The 26440-nt window shown below is 43.9% G+C and overlaps 1 protein-coding gene across 1 annotated transcript in view; it reads right to left on the bottom strand.

The window, feature by feature from the left end:
• Positions 1–26440, bottom strand: part of ENPP1 (ectonucleotide pyrophosphatase/phosphodiesterase 1) — a 70056-nt gene that overhangs the window by 22559 nt on the left and 21057 nt on the right. Inside the window, exons 6-13 of the mRNA XM_006127287.5 lie at positions 24614–24711; positions 15264–15343; positions 13156–13275; positions 10829–10938; positions 6953–7018; positions 5510–5582; positions 3524–3632; positions 1522–1653 (exon numbers count right to left, since the gene is read on the bottom strand). Coding sequence (XP_006127349.3) covers positions 1522–1653; positions 3524–3632; positions 5510–5582; positions 6953–7018; positions 10829–10938; positions 13156–13275; positions 15264–15343; positions 24614–24711 — 788 coding nt within the window. The remainder of the gene's footprint in view (positions 1–1521; positions 1654–3523; positions 3633–5509; positions 5583–6952; positions 7019–10828; positions 10939–13155; positions 13276–15263; positions 15344–24613; positions 24712–26440) is intronic.

The raw sequence follows: 26440 nt of genomic DNA, 5'->3' as shown, positions 1-26440 counted from the left end.
ACAGTTTGTTTATCTGAGCATTCACAGGCAAGGGCCCTCACAACTCCCTGTGGCCATGGTTTGCCATTCCCAGTGAATGTGGGTAGTAGGAAGTGGTGGGGGCTAAGCCATTGTTTTCTGTGGCTTCATTGGCTGGAGGTACTCAGGATAAACAAACCATCTCTTGGCACAGCCAAAGGATAACCCTGACAAACAGCTTGCTGGAGGTTCCCCACCTCTGACTTATAATGTTCAAATACTTATGGTTTAAATAAGGTTGACAGGAAAAAAAAGGCTGCCAACTGGAATTTGACATTCAAGATTTTGTCATAAGTGCACAAAACAAAGCACTAACTATTGTCTTAGTCAAATAACATGGAGTTTTCTTGATATAACTTAATCTTGGCACCGTGTTTATAAACAGGTTTCTAATAAGCTTCCAAAGGAAAAAAAACACCAAAAGAAACAAAGCAAACTTAATCCAGCAATTTTTCTTAGAAAAGGATAGGGTCGAGGCTAGGAAAGATTCAAAGAGCTTGAGGCCACAAAGGATTATTAGGTCATCTAATTTGATGTATTATATATCACAGGCCATTAAATATCGCCTAATGACTCCAGTATCGAATCTAATAATTTGTGTTATTCTAAACCACAAAGAGAGATTAAGGGTGCATCTAGACTACATCCCTCTTTCGAAAGAGAGATGTAAATTAGACATATTGAAATTGCAGATGAAGCCATGACGCAATTATGCAAATGAAGCACGGGAAATTCAAATCCCAGCTTCATTTGCTATTTCGATATGTCTAATTTACATCCCTCTTTCAAAAGAGTGATGTAGTCTAGACATAGCCTAAGAGAGCCCCAGCTCTACATGTAAGCGAGCTATGTCTTTAAATGCCTTTAAAGAGCAGATTTATGCTTCTAGAGCATAACAGTTTCCCCAATTCTTGTGGTTCAATTTCTCCATAAGCTAATACTGAATCTGAAGAATATGGGTGTGTAAACTACATGGCTCCGTCGATGGAGCCATGTAGATTAGGCTGATTGGCAGAGGGAAATGAAGCCGTGATTTAAATAATCGCGGCTTCATTTAAATTTAAATGGCTGCCGCGCTCTGCCGACCAGCTGATGATCAGCTGTTTGTTGGCAGATCGGGGCAATCTGGACGTGCCACTGTCGACAAGGAAGCCTTTGTCGACCAGCGCAGGTATGCATGAAACGAGGCATACCTGCGCCAGTCGACAAAGGCTTCCTTGTCAACAGCGGCAAGTCCAGACTGCCCCGATCTGCCAACAAACAGCTGATCATCAGCTGGTCGGCAGAGGGCGGCAGCCATTTAAATTTAAATGAAGCCGCGATTATTTAAATCGCGGCTTCATTTCCCTCTGCCATCAGCCTAATCTACATGGCTCCATCAATGGAGCAATGTAGTTTAGACACACCCTATCAGTGTATTCTGTACAAATTAATTCTCACTTTATTTTTAAAAATATAGAAACACATAATCATGTAACACAAATTAGCTTAGCAGCTACATACAAGAGAAATACTCATCTGGAACATTTTGGGGACGTAAACGAGCTGCTGGGCCAGGAATTACTGTGATATCTTGAACATCCTCCATGTATGTGCTCAGGGACACTGTTTTACTGCAGCTAGCTTTTTCCATACCTACAGAGGGGAAAAAATGTTGTTTTTAGAAACGTTAGTACAAATCTGCGGTACTCTTGGTAACAGAATATGTAGCTCTTTGGTACAAAAGGGAAAATGTAGCTTTCCTGGTTAAATTATCACTAAGCACAAGAGAACTGAACAGCAGGAAGGAAATGTGAATTTATAATGTACATCTGCCCTTTCAGCAGTCCAGTAATACACTCTCACATCAGTCCTCACAATAAAACTGCAATAGATTTCCTCACTGAAGGAGAAAAATAAAGGATACTGGGAGGAGCTGGAGTGGTAGAGGGGATATAACCTTTCACTTCTGGGACATGCAATAAAAGGGAGGTCAGAGGTAGCTAGTGGAAACAACAGGACATGGCTGTGGTTTTTGGTACCATTTGTGCAATGTGCATATGTACACCATAGTGTAATTATTTAATAAAGAGGAAACCAGAATGTTATAAAAAATAAAAACTAGATGTATTCTTAAAATGGAATCTCTTGCTTTTAGTCACTTAAACTGATAAACGGGGGAAGAAAGAATTGGGTGCAGCATGTGAAATGAAAGTGAACTATATCATTCTCCCCGACCAATTCCAAAAATTGACAATAAAAGTCCTGATTCTCAGATATAGTGTGGACTCTTTACATTGCTCTGGCACTGTAAAATGTAATTTACATTAAAGTCCATTTACACCGCCAGAGCTGTAAAGGGGCTGGGGTGTAAAAAAAAGAATCAGGTCCAGAATATTTTTCTATACAAGGGAAGACATCTGACTTTATGCATTTCTATTATGAAAACAAAATGTCACCACCTGCCTTCATGGGTGAGGGAACTTGATGGAGCCAGGGTGAAAATGGATCATCCCAGCAGTGAGAAAGAAACACTTGCTGAGGGACACCAGGTTTCTTGCAGACATTGGACAGCTGAGAGGATGGGGGTGCTGACTGGCTAGCATTCCCCAGCTCCCAGATTTAACTTGGACCCTCTTTCTGTACCTTTCCATCAGCCTAGACTACTCTCCTTACACTAGGAATGGGAACTCAGAATCTGTCAGGCTGTGAGTCCAGCTGATTCAGGTGTCAGGAATAAGGACACTTTTCCCCCATGGACTAATTGGCAGAAGATCGGGGAGTTTTTTCTCATCTAGAGGCACCTTCAAACCACAGCAGTACATAGTAGGAATTTGATTAGCATAAAATGTGAGGCTGGGCTGAGTTATTAATTTATCACAATTTGTGATAAGTTTCCAGTGCAGTTAAGAGGATAAAATGAACAGTTCCCAGAGATAAAAGACCTGGGATTTTGGTGATGGGCCTCGGGCATCACGGGACAAAGTGAGACTTTGTGGGCCAATGTCAGACTTTCTGGCCTCCATGGGTTGAGATCCCCATCTTTCTGCATCTTCTGTCCCCTGGCAGGAGGGATAGTGCTAGGACTAAGTCCTAGCGAGCAGACTGAGGAGACCCTGTCTCCAGGGGCGGCCCATGAGCCTAGGCAAACTAGGCAGTTGCCTAGAGCGCCGCTGGCCTGGGCGCCCAATGATGATGCCACGGCCATTGATGGCCGTGCAGGCGAGGGGCGCCAATTGCGCCACTTGCCTAAGGCGCCAGAAGGCACCAGCTGCCACAGCCGGCCTCGGGCTGCTCCTGCCTGTCTCAAGTTAAGGGTTATATTAGTAATGAGCCCAGTAACCTCCACATTGGAACCAATAAAACAGCTGGTGTAGAAGTGAGAGATGAGTGTGTTGTGCCCTTCCTGTGCTAAAGATTAATATTTTACTATATTATTAATAACTGTTAATAAAAATTGCAGCATGCCACTTAGTTCCATTTATGCATCTGTTCTCATTTTGCCACGGTAGATGCATCAATTTACCATGATCAGATAGAAGAATGATGTTTAGGCATCTGTGCAAGTTCAGTTGTTTCAGGCCATCCATCAGCATCCCAACAATGTTGTCCACTCTCTGTAGTGCAAGAATGACCTGCACAATAGAAATGTGTCGATGTAAAACAGATGTTAAGCATTTAGAAACTAATTCATATATCTGAAATTGGTGAATGTAAAATGTAAGACACAACGTGACCCATACACAAATAAAATACTTCTTTCTGCAGACTCTTCCCATAAGTATTCCCATAGGGTACGTCTACAATGTGGTGTTATTACAGGATACTTCTGGTATCCCAAAATAGCTATTACATGTCTTTGAAATAAGCCCATTATTTCAAAATATAATGGGCTTGCTATTCCGACGTCCCTGAAAACCTTGTTCCACAAGGATTAAGGGACATTTTAAAATAGCGGTGAAATTAACTCGAAATGAGCTACGCAAATTGCATAGCTCAAATTACATTTCTTATTTCGAGTTAAGGATGCAGTGTAGACGCACCCATAGGTTTTAGTGGAACTATTCATATGAATAAGGATTGCCTGGTCAGACCCAAGTTTTCATTTCAGATTAAGTATAAACTATTTGTTTAAAATGAGAATTTCTTATAAAAATAGTCCAATCAGTTTCATCTTCATGTAAATTATATGGTTTCTCATTTGGGTCACTTTAACTGGAAATAGAGGGATGAATCGGTGACTTGCGGGTCTTAATCACAGATTGAAAATTTAATTTTAAACCATAAGAAATGCCATCCTATGGCTCAGTTCTTCACTCCTTTTTATGTTTAGGACTTAGGTGACATAGCTCTACTTGCAAGAATAATTTAGATGCATAAGTAGTCAATACAAGCAATTAACATTTATAATAAGCTTGTTGCATTACTGGATGGAACTACTTGCATAAGTAAGAGTTGCAGAATCACGCTTTCACTGGTTTTTAATCTTTAAAATATTTTTTATGCTAATAACTTAATTTTATATTACATAGGGAGAGGAGAAAGACAAAGACAACTGTTGAGCTCTCGTTGACAGTTAAGTCAACAAAAGAACTGCATTGACCTTTCAATATTATCATAGAACCTGTGTTTTGTTTGTAAAAGCCTCCCCACACCGCACAAGAGAAACTGAAAGCCTCTTGATGATACCTCCTGTAAAATCTGGAGGAATCAGGTAAAGATTCCAAAACTTTTCCTGGGTTCAAAATAGCAGCACTCTCTAGTTTTTCCAAATTACTGAATAGTTATTTTCCCTTCCTTTTTTTTTTTTTTTTTTTTTTGGTAGATGCATGTACTGAAGGATGTAACACTGACCCATCCTGGAAACTGAAGGCTTCTTTTTATTTACAGAATGGGTACAACACAGGAAGTAGTAACACCTGCTTCTTCTATGCCAAAGTGGGCAAAATCTGCAATGGAGGGAAATAGGACTCCTATCCACCTAAATGAGATTCTGAGACAGCAACTGCCACTTACAACGTGAACAGCCATATGCCAAAAATGGACTAGGATTAGAGCTGATTGAAATGTTTTAGTCACGTCATCTTTCTCAACTCATTTTTTTAAACCAAGTGTGTTTTTCCCCTAATCTGATAATGTTCCTAAAAAACTGTTTTTTCCCAACATTTTCTAATATTTTTTGTCAAAAGGGAGAACTGGCACTCAGTGACGTGGAAATCGGTGGAGAGAAGGGCAAAAGATACACCATTTATAACCTCATCCACATTTGCAATTTTTAATTATACATAAAAAACAGTACTTAATTTGTTAGCATTAAAAAACACACGTTTATTATAAGCCCTTTTACTATGTATGTTATGTCATGTTCACCCTCCCACAAAGTCCTTCTAATAATTATAAAGCAGACGAGTGCTCCAGTTTATGGTTGTAAATTTAATATGCTTTACAAAGCCTCATCACTAACTCAGGAAAGAGCTTTAAAATAAAAACAAAAACAAAACCACCCACTTACTTGACTGCTGACTGGTCCAAACTTATGGCCTGAGGTATCTGGTTCTTCTAAATACAGAGTGTAAAAGTGTGGTCTATATCAAACAGCACCAAAAAATGTAATATTTTACATATATTGAAAAATAGTCTGGAAAATTATAATTCAACAGTGGATATCAAGGATTAGAAATAACTATGCATCATTTAGTAAGGGAACATTTTAAAACAAGGGAAAGAAATAGACAATTTGCTTAGAAACAGGCTTGAAACAAGTAATTTGTTGATCATTAATGATCTGAAGAAAGGGGGAAAACAGCAGAGTGGTAAAATTTGCAAACAATACAAAATTACTCAGGATAGTTAAATCCAAAGCAGACTGAGGAAAGTTTCAAAGGGAACTTATAAAACTGGATGAGGGGCAACAAAATGGATGAAATGTAATGTAATGTTACTAAATACAAAGTAATACATGTAGGAAAACTAAAAAATCCCAGCTACCCATATAAAATGATGTGAGTCTAAATTAGTTGTTACCATGTAAGAAAGATCTCGGAGACATCATAGACTGATCTCTGAAAATGTGTGTTCAGTGGCAGTCTAAAAAGTTAGGCAAGGGATAAATAATAAATCAGAAAATATCACAATGCCACTGCATAAATTCATGGTATGACTACATCTTGAATATTGTGTTCAGTTCTGGTCACAGGATATAGTAGAAATGGAAAAAGTTCCAAGAAGGGCAACAAATAATATTAGAAGTATGTAACAGCTTCCATATGAATAGAGATTAAAATGACAGGGGCAATTCATCCTGGAAAAAGAGGACTTGTAGGGAATAATGGCAGAGGTCTATCAAATCATGAATGGTGTGGAGAATATGAATAAGAAAGAGTTAATTACCTCTTTGCATAACACAAGAACCAGAATACCCCAATGAAATTAATAGGTAGCAGGTTTAAAGCAAACAAAGAAGAACTATTTCTTCACACAATGCACAGTCAACCTGGGGAAATCATCGCTAGGGGATGCTATGAAGGCAAAAAGTGTAACTGGGTTCAGAAAAGAATTAGATAATTAGAATTAGATCAGTCCATCATGGCTATTAACCAAGATAGCCAGGGATGCACTCATGTATGGATAGCTCAAACCTTGGATTGCCCAATTCTGGGACTGGGTGACAGGGGGGTGGATCACTTGATAATTGTGCTGTTCTGTTCATTCTCTCAGAAGCATCTGGCATTGCCACTATCAAGGCAGGATACTGAGACAGACTCACCATTGGTCTGACCCAGTATGCCCTCTCTTAGGTTTTTTTTGAGGTAACTGAAATAATGCACACAGTATTATATTAAATATAACTAACTTGCACATTAAGAAAATAATGATTAATGAATACATTACATTCTAACACTGTAAACAGGAGCTTTACATTTGAAATTTAACACCTATGTTCTTATGTACCTACCTTTCATATTCAGGTAACTGCAGCCAGTGAAGAATAGTTATCACCCTTTCCTCAAATGGGACTGCACTGCATCAGAAAAAAAAAAGGAAAAAAAAACAATAGCAATTGTATTTCAAAGAACTGAAAATTATGTTCAGGTGAGTTATGAAACCTCTCTTCATTTCAGCAAAGCACTTGGCAACATTAAAGTTGGCCATCCTTTAAATATATCTAGATCCGTGGTAACCAACCAATCAATCGTAATCAGCACAGCCAGTCGATCTCAAGGCAGTGTCCCCAGCCCCCCCTCAATCCCTCCACCTGCACTGAGCATCCCATGTTGGCACTACAGCCTCCTGCCCCTCGCAAAATTAGAGCCAACACTGGCTTCCTGCAGAGGGACAGGGGTAGGGGCGAGTACCAAGGCTCCACGCCAGAGCTGGCTTCTCAGGAAGTGCATATGCACTGCTCCTCCCCTCCCCACAGCAACACGCGCACTTTCTTATCTTCCCTTCCTTTCCCCATGCTCTGGGAAGGTGTGGGGGAGGGAGGGGGAGAAGGAGGGGGTTAAGATGGCAGTTGGAGGATCATACAAGGAGTGGCTGGATTTCTTAAAGGAGCTGCCCATGTGCTTCTTCCAGTGCTGCCTGCATATTCTGCCCAAGAGATACTCATCCCTGGAGACACCCCTCCCCCCGACCAGGTACCAGCTGAGCTGCTCCTGCTCCCTCTCCCCGATTAGAGACCCTCCACAAGCACCCTGCTCCTGCCCCCTCCCTCCTGGCCAAACACTTAGCACCAGCTTGCTCCTGCCCCCACCTCCCAGCCAGATTTTGCACCCCCATTCCTAACTCACTTACTGGCAGCTCTGTCCTGCACACTGAACCACTCATTTTTGGCCCCACCCCAGAGCCTAGGTGGGCCCACAAAATCCACTAACCCTGAAAGAGTTAATCTGGCCTGAGGCCTTGACCCTCTGTCCTACATACCCCCCCCCCCCCCCTCCCTCCGATGGGGCTGGAGTGCCAGAGGAGTGAGGTGTCTCAGCTGGGATTACATCAGGGAGGGCTGGGGGTTTTGGAGGGATTTGTTCTTTGCATCTAATTTGTGCAGTCCTCAACTGATTTTTCTGCGGGTCAGTGGCCCCTCCCATAAATAAAGGCAATGTTGAAACCTTTTGTGTTGGACATAATATTTTATTTAAAAATGAAGCCTGACCAACAAGCCCCCAATTGGGGCCAAGTCCCCATCTAGCCGCAACATCATAACATGCCTGAACCCTCCCTACATACACCCATCCTCCTTACCCTGAGCCCCTCATACAGCCTAACCCAAACTCCTATATCCCAATATCCAAAAGTCTGTGGCTTGCTCTTCACCCCAACCCTCTACCTGACCCCAACACTCTCCAGCCTGGAGCCCCCTCCTGGAGGCAACATCCCCTTCTCCACCTCCTCCTGCATCCAAATTCCCTCCCATAGCTTGTACCTGTCACACCCTCCCACACCCAAATCCCTCATTCCCACCCCAGAGCTCTCACCGCCTGTCTCAATCCAATGAGGGTTGGGGACAGCAAATGATGGAGAGGAGGGAAATGGAGAGGGTGGGCCCTCAAAGAAGGGGTGGGGTCTCAGGAAAAGGATGGGGTAGATCTAGGCTTGCCCTGACATTTACAAAGTGATCTTGGGTGTAAAAAAGTTGGAGACTATTGCTCTAGATCAATTTTTGGAGTTCTACAATGATGGCAATTTTTACAGCTACAAGGCTAACGGTCTGCTCAACAGCACACTGAAGTCAATAGGAGCCTCTAATTTCCATGGGCTTTGGATAAGGCCCTAAAGGCACTTCTGCACAGCAGGACTAAAGCCAAATAAGCTACACAATTGACGTAGCTCAAGTCAAGTCAAAATAGCTTATTTCTGCATTTGGCACCATCTACACAGCAGGAAGTCCAAGTTAGAGCACTCTTCCTCCGACTTCCCTTACTCCTCATAAAATGGGGGTTTCAGGAGTGGTGTAAGAAGTCCTCCAGCTTGACATTATTTCAACATAATGTTGAAATAACTACCTGCTGTGTAGATTCGGACTATGTTATTTCAGAGTAACGACAGTTATTCTGAAATAACACTGCTGTGTAGACATAGCCTAAATCTTGCTTGCCTTCCTCAAAGCAGTCCTACTGATTTCAACAAGCATGTAAAGTGAGGAGGATGTGTCTCATATACTGTATTTTTAAAACCAGCCTGCTGTGTAGATATACCCTAAGGTGGTATCGGTGATGATAGCTACAGCCTGAACAACACAATGGAATTCCAACTGATCCTGCACAACTAGCTGGAGAATAGTATCAGAGGGGTAGCCGTGTTAGTCTGAATATGCAAAAACGGCGAGGAGTCCTATGGCCCCTTATAGACTAAGCAAAGTGTTGGAGCATAAGCTTTCATGGGCAAAGACCCACTTCATCAGATGCACGTAGTGGAAATTTCCAGAGGCAGGTATAAATATGCAGGCCAGAATCAGGCTGGAGATGACGAGGTGGATCCAATCAGGGAGGATGAGGCCTACTTCTAGTAGCTGATCTGGAGGTGTGAATACCAACAGAGGAGAAGCTGCTTTTGTGGTTAGCTAGCCATTCAGAGTCTACAAAAGCAGCTTCTTTTCTCTTGGTATTCACACCTCCAGATCAGCTACTAGAAGTGGGCCTCATCCTCCCTGATTGGATCCACCTCGTCATCTCCAGCCTGATTCTGGCCTGCATATTTATACCTGCCTCTGGAAATTTCCACTACGTGCATCTGACGAAGTGGGTCTTTGCCCACAAAAGCTTATGCTCCAACACTTTGGTTAGTTTATAAGGTGCCACAGGACTCCTTGTAGCTGGAGAATAGTATAGACCATCACATAGGCAAGCAACAGTCAGAATCTATGTGACAAGAAAAAAATAGGATCAGAGAAGATTGAGGACCTCAAGAAAGATTTTGATATTATTAATGAGGATCCTCAAATGCACATAATTTTTCCACTACAGAGAAATGCTTATTCATAGTTAAGAATAGAAGCTGACCATGAAAGCTACTGCCTTGCTGTGAAATACCCTGAGAATTCACAATAAGGTCAGTTTGATAATTTCTCATAGCTATCTAATTGCACAGAATTTTTCAAGTACATAGACAATATCATGTAAGGATTTTCCTATTTCATGTAAGAGAAGAGCTCAGATTGAATGATTAACCTTAGAATCTAAGTATTTGTGAAATATATGCACCAAGTGTAAAGAGAAGACACCAAAACATTCCCAGATTTGGATGGGAAATCTTTTGCATACCTCTGTTATAAACATACTTTTCTATCACATGTGATAGCATAATAGGTTTCTCAGACAGTAACAACATGCATAATGAAAAATGCAGGCTGTGGCTAGTGGAATTTTGTTTTTTCACAATATGCAATACTATATTAATAAGCAGGAATATGTTTACGTTCTGTCTGCCAATTATCGTTTTGTGAAAGCTGATCCAAACTAGGAAAGAATGCAGAGCAAAGCCAAGATAACGTTCGTGTTTTTTTTTTTCTCTCCCTCTCCCTCTCCCCCTCCCCCTCCCCCTCTCCCCCTCCCCCTCTCCCCCTCCCCCTCTCCCCCTCCAAACCAGATTGCCAGAGCCCATCAATCCATCTGGTTCCTAGTCCAGACTGCCAAACATTTTTGAACCAGCTGCAAAATCTTTTTATTTACTTATCTTTATGGTTATTTTTTGGTATTATTTTCTCTGGAGTCTGGATCCTCACTAAGCCTTGATCATGACATTTGAACATTGACAAAAATAGATTACCTCTGCCACAATTTATTACTCTACCAAACAAACACATACACACGAGTAAAATATATGTTTTACATACTCATTATATGCCTTATAGAAGTCTGGAAAAGTTCCATTAATTCTTACATCTGATCCAGGCCAGAAGAATGTACCAGTTTTTAGACCTTGATACACAGCTGTCAGCCAGATCTGTGGGATTACAATAAGCATCATTATTTAACGTTTGTTGTAAATTCTCAGATCCTGGAATCCTGTTTTAGGGAAATGTCCATCTTTTCATTTTAAAAAACAATTCTAGCATTCACAGTAGCAGAAAAAAGTTGAAAGGATAAATTGAGCATAATTTTAAAGTTCAACCCCTCCACCCCAAGGCAAGTAACACGAACTGAAAACACACTTTCAAAAACACACCTCACAATTTTCAAGCCAAGATCATGATATTTGAATGTTTAGTTGGCAAAATATGGCAAGTTAGGGGAAAAGAGGAAGCTAAAACTAATTTGGGAGTGGATGATACATCTAGACCTAGTGAAGGGAAGACAGGAAGGTGAGTGATACAGGCTGGAGAAGAGGAAGAAATGGCAAGAAATGGAAGATGGAGAAAGAAGAGTGAGAGAAACATATGAGCTAGAGAAATGGAGAAAAGAAAAGGCAAGAACACACACAGGCATCTAGTTTTATTTCTTTCTAATGCATGGTTTCTCAGACAAAAAAAAGAAGAAGAAAGGGTGGGAATCTCTGGGTAATTTCAGATGGAGAGTATAGAGAGCTAGACGACTTTTTAAGCTCTGGGGGTCCATGGAGTTGGGACTACAGGCAGTCCCCGGGTTACGTACAAGATAGGGACTGTAGGTTTGTTCTTAAGTTGAATCTGTATGTAAGTCGGAACTGGCATCCAGATTCAGCCGCTGCTGAAACTGATCAGTTTCAACAGTGGCTGAATCTGGACGCCAGTTCTGACTTACATACAGATTCAACTTAAGAACCCCAGGCATCCCCAAGTCAGCTGCTGCTGAAACTGATCAGCGGCTGATTCCAGGAAGCCCGGGGCAGGGGCTTCCTGTAGTCAGCCACTGGTCATTTTCAGCAGCTGCTGACTAGGGGACACCTGGGGCAGAGCAGCTGGGGTGCTGCTGGGTTGGTCCAGTGGCACCCAGAGCGGCGCTACGGGACCAACCGGCAGCGCCCCAGCTGCTGTACCATAGGCGTCCGGAGCAAAGCCGCGGAGCACGGGGGCAGCGGGACAGCCCAGACGCGCCGTGGCTATCCTGCTGCCCTCGGGCTCCGTGGCTTTGCTCTGCTTTGCTCCCCATCCCCCAGGTCTGCAGACCAGGGGGAGGGGGAGCAAAGCGGCGGAACGCGCGGGCAGCTGACAGCCCAGACGTGCCGTGGCTGTCCAGCTGCCCGCGGGCTCCGCTCTGCTTCCCCCCCCCCCCCCATGGTTTGCAGACCAGGGGGAGGGGGAGCAGAGCGGAGCAGAGCAGAGCGGCAGAACGCGCGGCCAGCTGACAGCCCAGACGCATCTGGGCTGTCAGCTGGCCGCGTGCTCCGCTCTGCTCCCCCCCCCTGCAGATCAGGGGGAGGGGGAGCAGAGCGGAGCACAGCAGAGCGGCGGAACGCGCGGCCAGCTGACAGCCCAGACGCGTCTGGGCTGTCAGCTGGCCGCATGCTCCGCTCTGCTCCCCCTCCCCCTGGTCTGCAGACCAGGGGGAGGGGGAGCAGAGCAGAGCGGAGCGGAGCAGAGCAGAGCAGAGCGGCAGAACGCGCGGCCAGCTGACAGCCCAGACGCGTCTGGGCTGTCAGCTGTCTGCGCGTTCCGCCGCTCTGCTCTGCTCCGCTCTGCTCCCCCTCCCCCTGGTCTGCAGGGGGGGGGGGGGGAGCAGAGCGGAGCGCGCGGCCAGCTGACAGCCCAGACACATCTGGGCTGTCAGCTGGCCGCGCGTTCCGCCGCCGCTTTGCTTCCTCTCCCTGGTCTGCTCGAGACCAGGGAGAGGAAGTGCCCCGTTCGTAACTGCGGATCCGACGTAAGTCGGATCCGCGTAACTCGGGGACTGCCTGTATACCAAGTGAATCTTCAAGGACCTTGGACTGGAACTCATTCTACAGAATTATACTTTGTTTGGGGAAGTCACCTGTGTGGGGGGGAGCGGGAGACTGATAGTGAACAACAAAAATGTTCTAAACAGGGAAAATGGACATAAAAATCATAAACAAGATGATTAGCAAAACTCTGCCAGCTATTTTTTTCCTTAATGGCAGATTATGTTTAAACTATTTCAAAATCCATTTTACAGTTGCAACTATGTAATCACGTAGTTAATCTGAATGATGCTTCTTGGCTGCCTTAGAAATAACCATAATTACTCTCTTGTGTCTCATAACAATATATTAGTTCTTAATACTTACAGGCTGTCCTTGGTACCACTGTGGATTAAACTTCTCTGCATTTCTAAGCGTGAAGGAAGCATTTCTATGGGGGTCATAGATCTTGTTATCAATTATGCCATGGGATTCTGGATACAGTCCCTACAATTAAGATTGTGCCATTTTATAAAAAAAGAAAGATTTATATTAAAAAGATTGTATGTACAAATCACTGTAAATGCTACAAGTCGTAGAATTATCTAACCGTGTCATTTCACTGCTACAAAAATGAAATACAGTTTGATACATTTCAAAGGTAACAGTGTTTTTCAGACTTTGTGTAAGTGGATATAACTCCATTGACTTTGGCTGAACCTCTTCAAGCTGAATTGACCTTCTTAGGCTACGTCTACACTGCAGGCTTCTTGTGCAAGAAGCTTTTTGTGGAAGAGATCTTCCGCAAAAACGTCTTGTGCAAGAGTGCATCCATACTGCAAAAGCGCATCAGAAAAATGATGCACTTTTGCGCAAGAAAACATCCAGACTGCATGGAAGCTCTTCCTCAAGACAGCTTTGATTGCCATTAACAGAATGGCCACCAGGGAACCTGTGCTTCTTTCGATAGGTTTTTTTGTGCAAAAACAGCCTGTTTCCCATCCACACACACCTTTTTGCGCAAGAGCTCTTATAGAAAGAGGAATGCCTATACTGCAAAAACTCCTCTGTTCTGTCGATTCACAGAACTTGCGCAATTTTCTTGCGCAAAAACATGCTTGAGGTGTGGACGCTCCATGAGTTTTTGTGCAAAAAAGGGTGTTTTTGCACAAAAACTCTGCAGTGTAGACATAGCCTTATATACCCTTTTAGAGGCATTTGTCATAACCTTAGCCTCTTTGACATCTTAAGGGTAGCACAGCTGGTTTGTCACTTTATGGGATGGCCTTCGTAAAGCATTTAAGTGGGAACACACCTGTGACTGCCTCCATAAGATAATATCAAGTAGCTCATCGATGGGGAGTAGAGAGATGCCAGGAGTAGGGAGGAGCCTAGGGTGATCTTGTGACAAGGCCAGGAGCTGGAGGGTGATTAGCATGGCAGCTATGTGAGAAGTCAGGCTGGAGATACCTGCTGTGTGCCTGGCTTACCTATTTTGATTGATGTTGAACTGTGTTTGTGATTGAATAAATACATGCTTCTGAAAAGGGAATAGTGACAATGGAGAAGCTTTATTTTCTCTCTCTTCTCTCCCCCCCCCCTCCCCCCCCCAGGTTTCATAAGAGTGTGATGGGGGAGGGGGGAAGGAGCAAAGAACTTTTTAAAACCTAGGTTGAGATTCAGAGACTGTTCACATAACTGCACCCACCACCACACCATGCAAAAGACAACAGCACTAATGAGTTGGAGCAGAAGGCTGTGATATAGGGTCTTAATTTGAGTTTCTAAACCCTTTGCACCATAAAGCACAAGGGAGTATGCTGATATACCACAGAAGGCAGTAAGATACAAGCCAGTTTTGGAAGCTTTTTTAAAAAATTTGTTTACTTTCTTTTGTATATATTTAAGATGGGAGAACCTTAAAATATCAGAAGTAAGTGACACTTCTGTCCTTGGACTGCCTCTGAACCAGATGTGGATCCCAGCCAGCCAACTGTCTTCAAAGCTCATGAGATTTTCAGATTTCGGGTTCGATTTCAGATCACATCTAGGCCTACTTAATGCCACATTTTACGTTCTAAAGAAGAGGCACATATCTCCTCAAAGACAAGGAATGAAAAAAACTAGTTTGATTCTAGTCTGGCCAAAATTGATTCAGCAGATTATGCCAGATTAATACCAATGCACAAAGTGAAGAAGCATGCCAATTTATAATGCCACAGAAATGCTTGCAACCAGTATAGTTTTTATTAATGATCTGGATCAAGATAATCTGACCAAGCATTAGTAGTCTTTACATAATAGTTTTCATGCTTAAAATCTGTCTTAATGTATGATGAGAAAGAATAAAAATGTGAAAAACATTTTCATACTTCTGTGGGAAATCTTAACTATTGTTCTTGTTGGGTTTAATCTTCAACAAATCCCATTTCCCCTGAAACTGGTTAAATTCTGAACAATGCCTCTTCTAGAGAGAAAGACACATAAGTTCTTACTGTGACAATGCTGTAATGATTGGGGAACGTTTTTGTTGGATACACTGGTCTCATGTTGGCAGTGTATGTTCCACATTCTTCTGCAGGAAGAAAAACAAAGTTATAAAGGGGAAAAAATTCAGAAGACTCAACTATGTACACATTCAGGTTTAAAAATGACTCTGCTAGAGATTTTGCACTCTGGAGTGTTCGCATTTCACTTACTAGCTAGTAGTGGAAATGCATCTAGATACTCCTTACAGCACTAACCTTCACCGTTAAAGTCAGTGATCACAGAATCAGGCTTTTAAAACAGTAGCTGGTGCAGACATGTATAGGAATGACTAAAGAAGTTGTGCTGTTCCAATTGGAACATAGACCTAGCTGCTGGTGAGAGTGCTATATGCCAGAAGGACTAGTAATGATTTCAGTCTGAGAGTTCCCAAAGCAAAGTAGCTTTTCACTGAGAGCTATAAATGATTTCTTGTGTCAACTCTCTAAACAATCATCTGACAAACTGCTATTTACTTTGCTTTCAGTTTATATATAATGTTCCATAAAAAGGAATGTTTATCATGCTCTCTAGGCATAACCTCATGTTCTTGACACAGAAATACAGCTCTTAAAAAAAATATCACTGACAATATATATTAAAATGAAAAATCTAATTTGACATTTTGGGTCCAAATGAATAGATTCCTAAAACAAGGTGCTTAAATCTATACTCAAGCACCTTCTTTTCTTTGGAAAAATTTAACACTCACTAAAATATAAAAATACCACACAAAGACCAAAAGCTTGTATAAAGGGTATTAGGGGGGCTGTACCCTGCTTGCTATGCTCACCAATCCCCCTCTGGCTGGCCGCTTTTGTGGCCAGAGAGCCTGATGATGTTGTTGCACAGCAGAAAAAGAGAGAGATAACTAAGCCTAAGTTAATGATTCATCAGATTGATTTGCTGTTCCATAATCTATGCATACACTTCAGATGATTCTCTCATACACATTCAATATATTAGGGTATGTCTACACTACAGCGTTATTTCAAACTATCTTATTTCAACATAGTTATTTCGAAATAACGCACCTACACACAAAATGCATTTTGAAATAGCGTTTTGCTATTTCGAAATAATGCGTCCACACTGAGCAGACTGCGAATCACATTTAAGACTGGCAAGAACCAGTTCCAGCAGGGCATCAGGTCAGGACTTAGCCTCAGGCAGCAGCCACACAAGGTAACTGAGGTCTGTACTTTAAAGCCGCCCCGCCCCCCCAAAGAAAGCCAGTTCTCAGGTTTCTCTCCTTGGTGGTCTACCTCGATGAGGGACAGCAAAGCATTTTGTCTCTGTGTGCTCTGGTTGCCCTCATTCGGGATATCACAGCACTCTGCAACATGGAGCCAGAGCTGCACTGTGGGGCTTCTCTTGGACATGTTGCTGCAAGCCTGGCTGTACTTGCTGCAGGCTGCCATCCAGGAGGTCCCTTCTGGCTACTGACAGCCCCCCCCCGATGTCCTGTGGGAGAGCTTCCACCCTGAGGAGCACTAACAGTCTCCCTGGTCTGCCCCACTGGGGGCTTGTGCCTCATTCCTCCCTCATGTCCTTCCATTCACCCCCTGCAGCCCGCCTTCCTGATGTCAAATAAAATACACGCTTTTTCATAAACACAAACTGTCTTTATTTAACAAAACTGGGGAGGGGGAGAATGAAAATCTGGTGAGACTGGGGAAAGGAGGCGGGAGAGAGGAGGACAGATGGTGGGAGAGGGGAGGGGGAAACCTGGAAGGAGGGAGCTGGAAGGGGGAAGCAAGAGGAAGGGGAAGCTCAGGATTCAGGGGTGGGGAGGGTCTCATCGGGCCAACTGTCTCCTAGCGCCGCAGATGTGGGGGGCCCTAGCACTCCTGGAGAGATGTGGGGGGGAGGAGTGGGAGGAGGAGCAGTAGCTGGGGAGACAGCACACCCTGCACCAGGATCTGCAGGTGCTGGCAGATGGCCCGGCCCTGGGCAATCTGCTCCCGCCGGAGCTCCAGGCCTTCTTGCATCCAATTCTGGAGGATGTGGTGCAAGGTTTGCAGTGCCCCCAGGTACTGCTGTTGCTACCCCTGCACTGCACAGGTGGTCCTCAGGTGCGGAAGCATGTCCCAGGCGGGATGGCGTGCCCTGAACACGCAGCTGTGGAGAAACAAGAGAAGTGGTCTTGTTATCTCTGGGGACACAGGGGGTGAAGCCCAGCTTCCCTCTGCAAGGTGAAGATGACCGTTCCCTGCACCATCAGAGCCGATGTGCTTGCACACAGGCCATGTTTGGAATGTCCTGCTATCCCCGGGAGTGGGAGCTGCCCCGAGACCACATCCATTCCCCTGTGCTGTGTATATTGTGGGTGAGGTGGTGGGGGGGGCGGAAAATGTCCTCTGCCTCTACGTAGAAGAGGGAGGGCATCCTGCTGTGTCCCACCCCGGGGTCAGGAGCATGTCATGTCTCTTCACACATGCATGTGGCTAATAGGCTAAAGCCCCGGTGTGGCAGCCAGCCAGGGCCACGTGCCCAGGGGTGGCATGGCACATGCTCGCATGTGAACAGGCTGCTGCGTGATCCGTGGCAAGGTCCATGAGCGCAGTCTCTGGTCTCCCTCCCTGTCCCCCAATACAGGGACAGTGAAGGCACTCACATGTTGTTGTCTCCCTGGATGACACTGGTGATGGTCTGCTGGGATGGCTCAGGGGTCCTGGCTGTGTGGCATGCTCCCTCTGGGCTCCTGCAGCTCCTGGCGCTCCTCCTCCATGCCCTGGTCAGGGCCCTCTGCTCCAGGATTGATGACTCCTGGGGTGGCACAGACCGCCCCACCAAACAGGATGTGGTCGAGGGCATCAAAACAGGGGCAGATGTCTGCCCCTCTTTAGGAGCTGCCCCCTGTGGCCCTGGCATAGGCCTGCCGCAGCTCCTTAATTTTCATGCGCACCTGCTCCTGGGTGCGCATGTGGCCTTTGGTGGCCAGGCTGGCAGCCATCCGTCTGTAGACGGCCGCGTTCCTCCATCTAGTGCGGCGATCATGGACATTGGAGGCCTCCCCCCAAACCTCAATCAGGTCCATGATCAGGTCCAGGAAGTCGCCCACCTTCGCCAGCCCCGGCAAGCTCCTGGTAGCTGGAGGACTGGGCCCGGAGAGCAGTGGAGGGCTGGCTGGCACTGGCTGCCTGGCTCATGGTGGGGCCACTGGATCAGGGGCAGCGACTGCTGGCTCTGTGCTGGCAGGCCTGGAGTTGGCACAGGCACTGTGGCCAGACTCTACCCCTTTAAGGGCACCGCAGCTGGGGGAGAGGAGAAGTAGTTTTCCTGGTTGTGCCCAGAGTAGCAATAATAAGCATCTACACAGCACTTATTTCGAATTAGCTAATTCAAATTTGGTGTTATTCCTCATAGAATGAGGTTTACCAAATTCGAAATAAGTGCTCCACCATTTCGATTTAATTTTGAAATAGCAATTTGGCTGTGTAGACACTAAGAAAGTTATTTCTAAATAAGGGCTGTTATTTCGAAATAACTTTGTTGCGTAGACATACCCTATAGATGTGGAGAGAGGGGGCAGCCTCTCCTACATTGTATCCTATGTCCACAGAACAGAGAGGGGGCACAACAGGACTTGGGATGAAAGGAGTTTGCTGGGTGCTTTTGGGAGTGAAGCAGTGCCAGGGCAGGAGTGAGCCTGCCTTAACCACACTGCATCACCACCCAGGAGCTACGTGCGGTAAACAGTGCCCAGTTGGAGCCCACAACCTGAAACCCTACCTTAGTCATGAACCCTTCCTGCACCCAAAGTCCTGGCTATAGCCCGAGACCCGTGCATCCAAACACCTTCCCAGAATCTACAACTAGAACCCCCTCTTACACCTCAACTGCCTGCCTCAAGCTCAGCTCAGAGCCCCTCTGGCACTCCAAATCCCTTAATTCAGGACCAGAGCCAGCACCCCAACTTGCTGCCCAGGTCTCCACCAGGAGGTATAGATTATGGTGGGGGGAAAAAAAAAAATCTCTATTTATTGGTTTTCTTAGATTCAGACTAACACGGCTACCTCTCTGATACATGGTTTTCTTAGATAATTTGTTTGATGAATGTTGATGGATTTTGATTTTTCCCCCATCATTCATTTAATCAGTATTATAGAATCACTAGAACTGGAAGGGACCTCAAGAAATCAGGCCCAGTCCTCTGCCCTAACGGCAGGACCAAGCACCATCTTGGCCTTGCTGCAGCTTAAGCCCATTGCTTCTTCTCCTATCCTCAGCGGCCAAAGAGAACAATTCCCCCCCCCCCCGCCCCTTCCCTGTGTCACTCTTCCAGATACCTGAAAACCACTATCATGTCGCCTCTCGGTCTTCTCTTTTCCAAACTAAACAAGCTCAGTTTCTTCAGCCTTCCCTCATAGCTCATGTTCTCTAGATAGTTAATCATTTCTGTTGCTCTTCTCTTCGTTTCTCCACATCTTTCTTGAAATGTGATGCCCAGAACTGAACACAATACTCCAATTGAGGCCTAATCAGCACAAGGTAAAGCAGAAGAATGACTTCTCCTGTCTTGCTTGCAATCAGGGTCGGCTTGAGCCATTCCTGCGCCCCAGGCAGGGGGCACACGACGCATGTGCAGCGCTGCCCCCGGGCACACGGCACATGCGTGGCCCCGCACTGCAGCTGTAAGGTGAGCAGCACGCTGGAATCGGGTGCACAGGTGCCTGATTGCAGCTCTAAGGGGCACCGCGCAGCCCCCAGCCAGCTCCCGATCTTGGGTGCATGGCGCCTGATGGCAGCTCTAAGAGGCACTGTGTGGCCGGGCGTACAGCGCCCCTTACAGCTGCCATCAGGCACCCCTCGTAGGTTGGCACCCCAGGCAGCTGCCCGGCTAGCCCCCGCCTTAATCCGGCCCTGCTTGCAATACTTCTCTTAATGCATCCCAGAATCATTATGTCAAGTGTCACACTGTTGACTCATTTAGCTTGTGGCTCACTGTGACCCCTAAATCCCTTTCCGCAGTACTATTTCCTAGACAGTCACTTCCCATTCTCTGTGTGAAACTGATTGTTCCTTCCTAAGTAGAGTACTTTGCATTTGTCCTTAGAAGCTTCATCCTGTTTACCTCAGACCGTTTCTCCAATTTGTCCCAATCATTTTGAATTATGACCTTATCTTCCAAAGCAGTTGCAACCCCTCCCAGCTTAGTATCACCTGCAAATTTAATAAGCGTACTCTGTGCCATCATCTAAATCGTTGATGAATATATTGAACAGAACTGGTCCCAAAACAGACTTCTGTGAAACCCCACTTGTTATGCCCTTCCAACATGATTGTCAAACATTAGTAACTACTCTCTGAGAATGGTTATCCACCCCATTATGCACCCACCCTCTAATAGCCCCATCTAAGTTGTATTTGCCTATTTATTGATAAAAGATCATGCAAGGCCATGTCATTATAAGTAAATGTGTCCTGCAAATGAAGTGTCTGACCATTTCCCATCAATTGTCAAGAAATTTATTCATTGTTTAGTATTCTGATACAGAAATAGAAACCGATATCTTTCATCGTTTCTCCCTATAAACTACTATATATTGGAGGGAATTTGTAAGTCTGTGTGTTCATCCATCTGTGAGTCTATTTATACAAGAACTCCTCCTAAACGGTAACAGCTAAAACCACCAAATCTGGTATACCGCTTTCTCTTATCATAACTTAAAGCAAGGTTGGAGCTTGGGATGTGTGTGGAATGTGATTGTTTCTCATTAAACAGAAAAGGAGAAGTGTAATAGCTGGGTCAATTATACTCATGAATGACCACAGGAGGGCAGCAACCATCCCAGCACAGGGATGAGCCTCTGTCCAGCAGCATGGCCCCCACTGCCCCAGGCCAGCCCCTGGAGAAGCTGATGACTGCTCCCAGCCCTCCTCTTGAGGCCCCACCCTCTGTCCTGGGAGTCCCACATTTCCCAATCCCCTGACCCGACTTCTGCACCCCCACCTCCTGCCCTGAACCCCTCCTCACACCAACCCTGACTCCCGCATCCGTCAACACTCCAAGCTTCCTGCCCTGAGCCCCCCACATCCCGAAGTCACTGCCCTGACTCCTGAAACCCTCCACGGCTCCAGCCTCCTGCCCTGAATGACCCAAGCAATGCTGCATAAGCCTTCTAGTAGATCATAAGTTACTGATTGTCCAACAGGGAATTTAGGTCCTCATCTTGCAAATATTTATCCACATGCTTAACTTTATGACAGGAGTAATCCTATGAAATTTGTTAGGCAGATACATAAGTATTCTCAGGATCCCAGATGATGATGAAATCCTATTTATGTCCCAGTGTAAGACTGATAGTTGGTTCATATGCTTGTGATTACACATTGATACAATTTTAGTTACAAAAAATTAGAAACAAAACATATGGGTTTTTCCATGTCCACATGCTACAGAAAACAAACATTGTTCGGGGGGGGAGGGGGGAAGAGAGAGAGAAGAGGGGACTCTAATCATCCTAATTTGAATAGTTAAATCTAAATTCTCAAATGGAATGAATAGGAATATTTATATCCATGGGCCCTAATCCTACAAATACAGATGCATGAATAGTTCCAACAGTATCACTGACCAGTGTGTAACTATTTGCCAAGTTAGATGCTATGTGGTGCTATTATTTTACTCAGTGTGCTATGGAAATATGTTGATTTACCATATTAAATGACAATACAGCACCTATCATTCCAGAATGTTTCATTACAAACCCTAGCCCAAAAATCAAAGGCCACTTAAATCAATGGGATTCTTTCCATTGACATCAATGGCTTTCACCAAGCTTCAAGCCTTTGACCAAATCATAGGGAAGGTGATGAATCATTCTGCTGTAACAGCAGTAGCTTAAGACACTCTTCCAGAATTCTTCCAAGGGCTCAGGTTTGTGCAGCAGGTTTGTGTAGGAGCTTCAAACTTCGAAACGGTCCATCATGCATTTCCTCTCTAATGCTGACCCAGGTCTGCTGCTCGGTGCAGAGGTGACACCAGTGTACCCCAAATTCATCCCTCTTTGTATAAGATAGTGCTACTGCTGGCTCCAAGCTAGCACAGGGCTTACACTCCTTATCTATACCGTGGCTGTGCCTTGTACAGGGTATGAAAGAGAGGCTAAGACTCCTCATGGCATATTCTATCCTTCTTGTGCCCCATGTATTGACTGCCAAAACTGGGTTATACTTCACATGCCAGCATGTACATACCATATATCATTTAACTTACAAATGAAATGCTGACACCAATAAGGTAAAAGAGGTCAATCAGGCTATGTCTGCACTGCAGCTTTATTTTGAAATAACAAAGTACGTGTTTATACAGCAAGCCCGTTATTTTGAAATAATTTTGAAATAACGGACTTCTTACTCTGACTTCTGTAACCCTCATTTCACAAGGAGTAAGGGAAATCAAATGGACAGTGTTTTTTCTTCAACTTCCTGCTATACAGACAGCGCCAAAAGCCAAATTAAGCTATTTCAACTTCAGCTATTCAATTAATAGAACTGAAGTTGCGTAGCTTAATTTGACTTTTGCCCACAGTGTAGCTGTTCCCTCACTATTTTACATAATAAGATGTAACTTCATCTGGTCACAGCATTTCCAACTAAATGAAATTTCAAAGCCAAAATGTCATCAGCTAAGTTTTCATTGGTACAGATTTTTAGATCCAGGACTCTCTCGTCCAAAGTTACCAAAGAAAAACTAAAAATCTTGTATTCTCTAGCATGGCCATTGGCCTGGGATGTGGGAGACCTACCTTCAAACCTGTTCTGTCTGGTTCAGAGTGATCGGGTCCAGAGTGATCTGGATGAAAAGGACTGTTCTGACTCAGGCAGGCTAATCTACATCTCAGGCCAGTACCCATGTTACCAGACTAGAGAATGTGAACATTTGTTTTTAATCAACAGGAGTTACTTTGAACTTAAAGCTCAGTTTTTAATCAAAAATGGACTTTTTAAAGATAAAAAGTCAATTAAAATGTTTGAAATATTTGATTTAGTTCCAGTCCAAAATGAAGAAAATTTAAAAACCTTGAAAGTTGCTGTGAAATGGAATTGTTACCCTCTAGTCAGCCCTAATTGTGATGGATTTGATAGTCAATGTTTTCACTGTTGTTTTCTAGGTAAATAGACTGTAGTCATTCCAGATTGTAATTTGGACAGCAAAGCAAAACTGACATTACTACTCAAGAAAGATTAAAGTACCAGGGAATTGTTATAAGTGGTCAAAAGTTTGGTTAGATGCCTTGTTTTATTATCTTTCTATAATTATAAAGGGATAAAAACAAGATTTTTTTTTAAAGTAAACTACTAGAAGTTTATATTCTGTAATACATCACAAAACCAGAGGGAAAATGCAGTAAGACTATGGCCTGTTCTTGTCACTCGTTCACTTATGTAGAAGCTGTAGAAACCATTTCATATTTAGCTAGAAGCCATCTTGTATAACAAAAACCATTTCAGCTTTTCTCTCAAGCACATAGACCAGAGTGAACTTTCCGTCACCCCGTGAGAAGAGGCCTACAGGATGGGCTATTGGTATGTGTTAATTAGGCTGGTTAGGACAGGAGTTGCACTCCCTTGTACCTGTCCGCCATCTTGTTGATAAGGCTTTGTTTTTCCAAGTTTAATTGAGGATTTCTGTAATTGGATGCCCTGACGTCAGACTGTTTGGCTAAGGGTATAAAGATACTAGGATTGATTGCATTAGCCAGCCTTACTGGGCCCGGCTCTGCTGGGACCACGTTTGGCTCATGCTGTGCTTTATTAATTAATAAAGCTGTTTGTTAGCTGCCTAAACAGAGAGGAGCGGTTTTTTTTTGCTTCAACACTTAGCACAGTGAAACTCCTCTCTCAAATTTTATCATTTTCCTATTCTATTCACCAGTGCTTGTGTTTTATTAAATCACTTCTCATTTTATCTGCCCCATTTTCAAAATTGAAAGGTTTTCTATTGCTGCATTAATTTGTCACTTCCCAACCTAAATACAAGTCACTCCGCAGACTGAAACATAATTGAATGATATGGAATTAAACATCATGACCATTATTTTTCACAACAGTGAAAATTTAAACTGTAAACTCACTGCAAAATTACTACTTCTCAACTAAAGAAAGGGCTATTAAGCCCATTTCAATCTCTCACAAAGAGCCCAAAGGATACTAGCCCTGCCCCCATATCCCATTTGCTTTACAATTATCACCATCTTATAGGTGATAATTTGTAAAGTTATAAGAGGTTGGCAAAGGGTTGAAAATAGTTCTAAGAAAATGGACAGCTTAAGTTTTCCTAATTACAAGTCTTGACAGAGAATCTACTCACGTAATTTGCTAATAACAGGAAGAAGTCCACCCCATGTATGCAAATACTCTGCTCTGAAGCCATCCAAAGAAAACAACAACACTGGGGGTTTTGTAAACCTGAGCAAACAGAGATAAGAATATTAAAGGAAAAACATCAGATTTAATATGTGCATGGAGGGGTTTTTTTAGGTGAAAAACAGCTATACAGTTGTTCATTAATTATCACAATTGCCAAAAAATTTCAAAGCTTATTTGCTGAAAGATGCATTTTCAGTTGTCCAGAAACTAGAAAGACTTAAGTGCATGCTTAAGTCTAAGCATTCGACCTGTCCTGTTGAAGAAGTCTGTGGGATTACTCAGATGAGTAAAGTTTGGCACATGCTTGAGTATTTATAGGATCAGAGCATTATTCTACTCTGGATCACTGGAACTCACCCAATGCAACACAAAACAAAGAATTCAGAGTGATTTATAATATACACAAGTATGATAAGGAAACATAAATTATTGTTTAAGTATGTCTATATTAGGAAACATGTAGACATAGCCTCAAAATGCTAAAAGTACAGTTGCTATAGAGACCACAAAATGATTCTATTAGCTCAATGTGAGCACTGGGAAAGATCCACTTACACTCTTGTTTATTCCCAGGAATGGAAAAAACATGCAATTTTTATGTGTTAGCATTTGTGAGGGGGAAGCATTGACTGAACAGTAGCAGCATTTTGATTAGATGCAGAGGGAGCAAACAGCTCTCGCAATGTTGTGTGCAATCAGCACCCACCACATTTCATGTGCCCGCCCTTTAAGTGTGTTTCACCTTTGTAATACCAGTATTATAGAATCAAAGGGTTGGAAAAGACCTCAGGAGGTCATCGAATCCAACCCCCTGCTAAAAGCAGGACTAACCCTGACTAAATCATCTCAGCCAAGGCTTTGTCAAGCTGGGACTTAAAAACCGCTGGGGATAGAGATTCCATTACCTTCTTAGGTTACCCATTCCAGGGCTTCACCACACTCCTAATGAAACAGCTTTTCCTAATATCCAACCTAGACCCTCCTCCCCCACTGCAACTTTAGACCATTGTTCCTTGTTCTTCATCTGTCACAACTGAGAACAGCTTTTCTCCATCCTATTTTGAACCCCCCTTTAGGTAGTTGAAGGCTGCTATCAAATCCCCACCCCCCTCACTCTTCTCTTCTGTAGACTAAATAAGCCCAAATCCCTCAGTCTCTCATAAGTCATGTGCTCCACCCCCCTAATAATTGCCCTCTGCTGGACTTTCTCCAATGCATCCTCATGCCTTCATAATGGGGGCCCCAGAATTGGATACAATAGTCCAGATGTGGCCTCACCAGTGTCAAAGGGGAATAATCACTTCCCTAGATCTGCAGGCAATGCTCCTACTAATGCAAACCAATACGCCATTAGCCTTCTTGGCTACAAGGGTACACCGTTCACTCATATCCAGCTTCTTATCCAGTATAATCTCCAGGTCCTTTTCTGCTGAACTGCTGCTTCACCAGTTGGTCCACAGCCTGTAGCAATGCTTGGGATTCTTCCATCCCAAGTGCAGGCCTGTGTACCTGAATCGCATCCGATTTATTTTGGTCCAATCCTCCAATTTGTCTAGGTCATTCTGGACCCTAGCCCTACTCTTCAGCATATCTAGCTCTCCTCCTATCTTAGTGGAAAAAGGAAAACACTACATAGACAAAAGCCAGGGAGATTTGGCAACCCTATGCACAGGCAGCTCTATAGAGGACATTCTATGCATATTTAATGAAGAAATTTGCATATTGTGGATATTTCGCATAGGATTGTAAAATTCCATTTATGGTTCAT

This window comes from Pelodiscus sinensis, chromosome 3 (assembly GCF_052426305.1).
Source record: "Pelodiscus sinensis isolate ZL-2025 chromosome 3, ASM5242630v1, whole genome shotgun sequence".
Lineage (NCBI taxonomy): Eukaryota > Metazoa > Chordata > Testudines > Trionychidae > Pelodiscus > Pelodiscus sinensis.
The sequence above is the reverse complement of the archived record's forward strand: the minus strand, read 5'-3'. Positions and strand labels throughout refer to the sequence as shown.